We start from the raw sequence: 4,620 nt of genomic DNA, 5'->3' as shown, positions 1-4,620 counted from the left end.
TATTCAAGCACTCATCTCTGGAGCTTGCAAGGACTTGGAGAAGACTTAGAAGTGTAGAAAAGACAGCTTGGACCTGTAATAAACTCCTAATCACTTGCTTAGTCACTTTAATTAGCTTAATTACCTAGAAGTCAAACTTGTCGTAGTTTAGGTTTGACTTTCGTTTTAATCTTGTATGGTCCAGCCACTGATCAAATTGAAAGTGGTTATGGAACCATCTTAGTGTAGGTGGTTAACCCTTAAAAGGGCACCTCCTAATTATCTCGTTTGACCAGTTAATTGTCGGGTCAAAGTAGTTTGACAAAAAGTCAAACTGGACAGAATGTTTGTAAATGATTAAAATTAATAAACCAGATGTTCTAAATTACATTTTAGCATTCTAATGACTTAGTAATTAATATTAAAACGTGCTTTATCAGTCCTAACCCGGCAATTAATAGTCTAAAGTCAGTTTATAACCGAAAGTCGCAAAAGCTTGACTTTTGCTTTGACTTTTAGTTCTGACCCGTTCAAACTTAATTCTTCCATGTTTTAAGCTTCCATTAGAACCACATTATTCAGTAGTATAACCCTCTGAAGTTATATTGCATGATGCCTAGTGGTTTGAATTATATGCACTTGATCGTAATTATGCTTAATAATGCCTTAAACGCCCTTTTGACATATAACTGAGATTTTTAACAATGTGAATGGACTAATAAATTTGCTACTGATATTTAGACATGTCCCGAAAATTTGACATCAGTTTGAGGTCTAGAATAGGAGTTATGCTCAATAGCGTAATTAAGGAGCTTTTTGTTATTTAAAAGGCGTAATTAGCATAAAGCCTATCTAAACCCGATTTTCGACACCAAACTCTTTACCTACTGATGTAAAATAATATTTGGGATTTTTGAAGATTTTTATTTATTTTTAGGCTGAGCATAACATAGGATTATATCTTGATTTCGGTAATCGTCGGTTTTACCCTTTTCATGCATAAAATGAGTTTTACATAACATTTTAATGCCAAACTTTTTGCTACTGATTTTATATGATAAATAGAATATTTTGAACCTTATAAACTGATCAAAAACTCAGATTTGCTATTTTAACCCGAATATCCCTTTAATTCAACTTATAAGCGTTTTTAGCACCTAGTATGGGTCAAAACAATTTTTGGCTTATAAAACTTATTATCCACTGATGTTTTAAGCTAATTTATATAATTATACAGTAAGCCAAAGTTTTTAAACTCAGAAGTCTATTTTGACCTTTAAAGCTTATGTGAAATTACCAAAATGCCCCTACGATGCATAGTTTGGATATATATGATGTATTTCACATATATAAAACACCTTACTGATATAACTTATAAAAATGCATGTTTTTACTGATTAAATTAGACCTGGAACTCAGTTTAGCATTAAAACTGTTTTATGGGCATTAAAGTTACCAAAATGCCCTTATGGGACTTATTTTGGTTTAAATTACTTTTTGGGCATATATGTTAATATACTATTGATATATTAACATATTTTGAGCATAATAATGATTAAGACCTGTATATAATTTATTTGGTTACCCGTTACGCGTTTATGCGTTCGAATCGGTTTACGTGACTAGTTTGCGTAAAATAGCCGAAACGGGGTTAACCTTATCATTAAATTCTCATTTTTCCAGAATGTGTTTAGTTTACCCCTATTATACAAGTATCCAAGCTTGTCGGGTCTAAACCACATTCTATTCCGGTCTCCGCTTAATCTAGCATTTAGAACCGTAAGGTTTCCTTCTAGCTAGCCGGTCTAAGTCCTTGACTTAATTAAAAACCCGTTAGCATCCTAATAGGTTAATAAACCTTCTATACAGATTAAATAGCTTCCGGTAGAAGGTGCCTTCAAAAGCTTTAAGATTTTTACTGCTAGCATCAGGTTAATACTTTTAACTTATTTCCCTTATACGGGTTTGGGATACGATATTATAATAATACCGCTTGGTCGGGTATGGGATTATTTAATCGGATTGTGATGTAATAAGTCTGCATAACCCGTTTTAATCTGTATTGTTTGATAACATAAACATTGGGGATTAACGACCGTGTCCTGGATATCCTCGGCTCATTTAAGTTATTAATGGCTGCGACCTATGCACGGGGTACAGGCATGCACCTGACAGATGCAAATGCTAAATATTAAATTACCCACAAGTTGGGGATAACTCATCTGTGGGTTCTATAAGTGGTGAGTCAGTTAATCATGTCCGGCTTCCAAACCGGCCCCATATGTATGACAAACATGTAAAACTGTATACAAGATTTTAATAAAGATTGTCCCAAGTTATAAATGGTTTGTGCCTTGTGCACTCAAATCAATTTTAAACCTTTTCAGAATGAGTCAGTTAAATTGTATTTACCAGTGTAAACTGACGTATTTTCTTAAAGGCTGATTGATACGTACCTCTCGTAATAGGCTGGAGCTATAGGGTGTCAATAGAGGATCTTGCAAATCCATAAGATACTTGAAGTCTGTTGTTTTTGTTTCTTTGTAGATTTATGGTCCGCCTGTGGATCTTATTACATTCCAGTCTGTATATTCATAAACTCAAACTCAGACATCATGGTTTGTAATAGTTTATTCACCAAGCCTTCCGCTGTGCTATAATATTGTGTGTATTGACAATGATGATATCAACTACGTCACGATACTCCCCGCCGGGCCCACCAGTAATATGTGGAAATATCGGGGTGTGACAGGTTGGTATCAGAGCCAACATTGAGTGAATTAAACACTAACCTTCTGTGTTTAATCTCAATGACACAATAAGCACATTCCTTAGACTCTCGAGTCTAGGCAAATGACCTAGGATTTGTTCTTAACTTTTCTTTGCTATTTATATTTTATTTTGTTTTGATTTCTTGCTTTGACAGGAAGTTCATCAAAAATGCCTCCTAGAGTTAGAGGAAGAGGGAAAGGTCCCATGCGAGGGGGACCATCGGCAGCAGGACCATCTCCCAGTGTCTGCGTCCCTTTCTAGTTCTGACTCACACGATCAGTGGGGTCACTCCTTTGAGCCGGCGAGACATTCTGTCTCGTTAAGCTCTTCACCTTCATTTCACCCATCATTCGGGCCACTTATCCCAGATGATCCCCAACACTCGCACCACTCTTAACAATCCCATCATTCTCTCGAGTCTCACCAATCGTACCACTCATTGCATTCCCATTCGTTTCACCATTCAGATTCCCTCTACTCCCCGGGGCAGTTTAACCCGAACGATTATGTTAACGATTTCCTTAGCTACAACCCTTTGGGCCCTGAGGACCATTTTTCTCTAGAAATGGAAACGGACGATGATCCAGATCCGGAGATGCAGACCGGAACGCCGGGCCACCCAATAAGCATATCAAGTGGATCTCCATTTCAGGGATCACCTTACCATGGGCCCGACTCGTTTCAAGAGAAAATGGCCACTTATGATTGGTTCTTTACCCCATCATACCATAGTTCTCCAGCTCAACCTCCCTTGGATGAGCCCCAGCTTCAGGCAGTTTCACCTCCACCACTTCCTGTTGAGGAGCCACCTCAGCAGCCACCTCCCGAGCCTCCGAGTCAATGGAGGAATGCACGCATGTCAGTGCAAGGAGGACCTCGTTTTAGTTCTCCTCGGGGTTCGAGTTCCTACCCTCCTATTCCAGAGGACCCCCAAATGGGTGGGCCATCGAACGCGGCACCGGAGGTTGATCCTCCGCCAGCTTCTTATGCACCACCTCAGCCGCCTATGGGTTTCGACAACCCTATCCCGACTTACCCAGGTTCTTCTGGGTATAATCTTTTTGAAAACACATCGGGATATCCATCAGACTATGGAAACCAGGATCCCTACCTTACCGCTGCTCAATACCATCATCTTTACCCTTCTTCTTACCCTCTAGTTTATCCAACTGGATACCCGGTACAGGATTATCAGTACCCGCCGTACCAGCAACGTCCTCCTCCTCAGCAGCTACAGCAGCAGCAGCAAACTCAGGAAATCCTGGAAAGGTTGGATAGGGTTGAGCAGAAAGCTAGGAAAAACAAGAAGCATAATAGCTTCATGAAGGGCCTTGCAAACCTTATCAAAGGGAAGAAGAAGAAGGGGATTGTTTAATTTTTTCTTGTGTTGTTTGTAATCATGTCCCTGTGAGGACATTAGTTTATTTTCAGTATCAAAGTCCCTGCGTGGACTTATTTTCCTCTTTCTGTAGCCCCTGCGTGGGCAGTTTGTCCTTTCTAAGTCCCGTTTAGGGGACCTGTACTCGTTTCATATTTAATGAAGTTATCTTTGGTTTTTAAATATGCATTTTATTACATCATGTTATATCTTTTCAATTTATAATTGATTTGCCAAAGAAATCCTTAGAGGTATAACCTAGCCAAAATATTAACTGGCCATGACGGTACAACATTTTTAAGACAATAAAATCTCTGTTAACATCTGAAAACATGTTAGCATTCCTAGCTATATGGTACGAGAAACCACACAAGCTTCCAAAATGTACTTGGATTTTTCCAAGTTACTTATATATATACCCTAAATGATCAATGCGAATCATGGCTAATAAACATCAATATGATGTGTACACCAAGACATCCATTAGAGAT

The 4,620-nt window shown here is 38.5% G+C and overlaps 1 protein-coding gene across 1 annotated transcript; it reads left to right on the top strand.

Moving 5' to 3' along the window:
* The first annotated feature begins 3,316 nt into the window (after positions 1 to 3,316).
* On the top strand, positions 3,317 to 4,126 carry LOC110869808 (proline-rich proteoglycan 2-like). Its single transcript, XM_022119025.1, has one exon. It carries the CDS (start codon positions 3,317 to 3,319, stop codon positions 4,124 to 4,126), a length of 810 nt encoding a protein of 269 aa, XP_021974717.1.
* Positions 4,127 to 4,620: the final 494 nt, after the last annotated feature.

This window comes from Helianthus annuus, chromosome 8, assembly GCF_002127325.2.
Source record: "Helianthus annuus cultivar XRQ/B chromosome 8, HanXRQr2.0-SUNRISE, whole genome shotgun sequence".
In the NCBI taxonomy this organism is placed as follows: domain Eukaryota; kingdom Viridiplantae; phylum Streptophyta; class Magnoliopsida; order Asterales; family Asteraceae; genus Helianthus; species Helianthus annuus.
This window is presented reverse-complemented; position numbering and strand designations above follow the sequence as displayed.

Bases quoted from the DNA above. Each gene is read 5' to 3' on its own strand.
- LOC110869808 (XM_022119025.1), top strand. From the start codon at position 3,317: ATGGAAACGGACGATGATCCAGATCCGGAGATGCAGACCGGAACGCCG.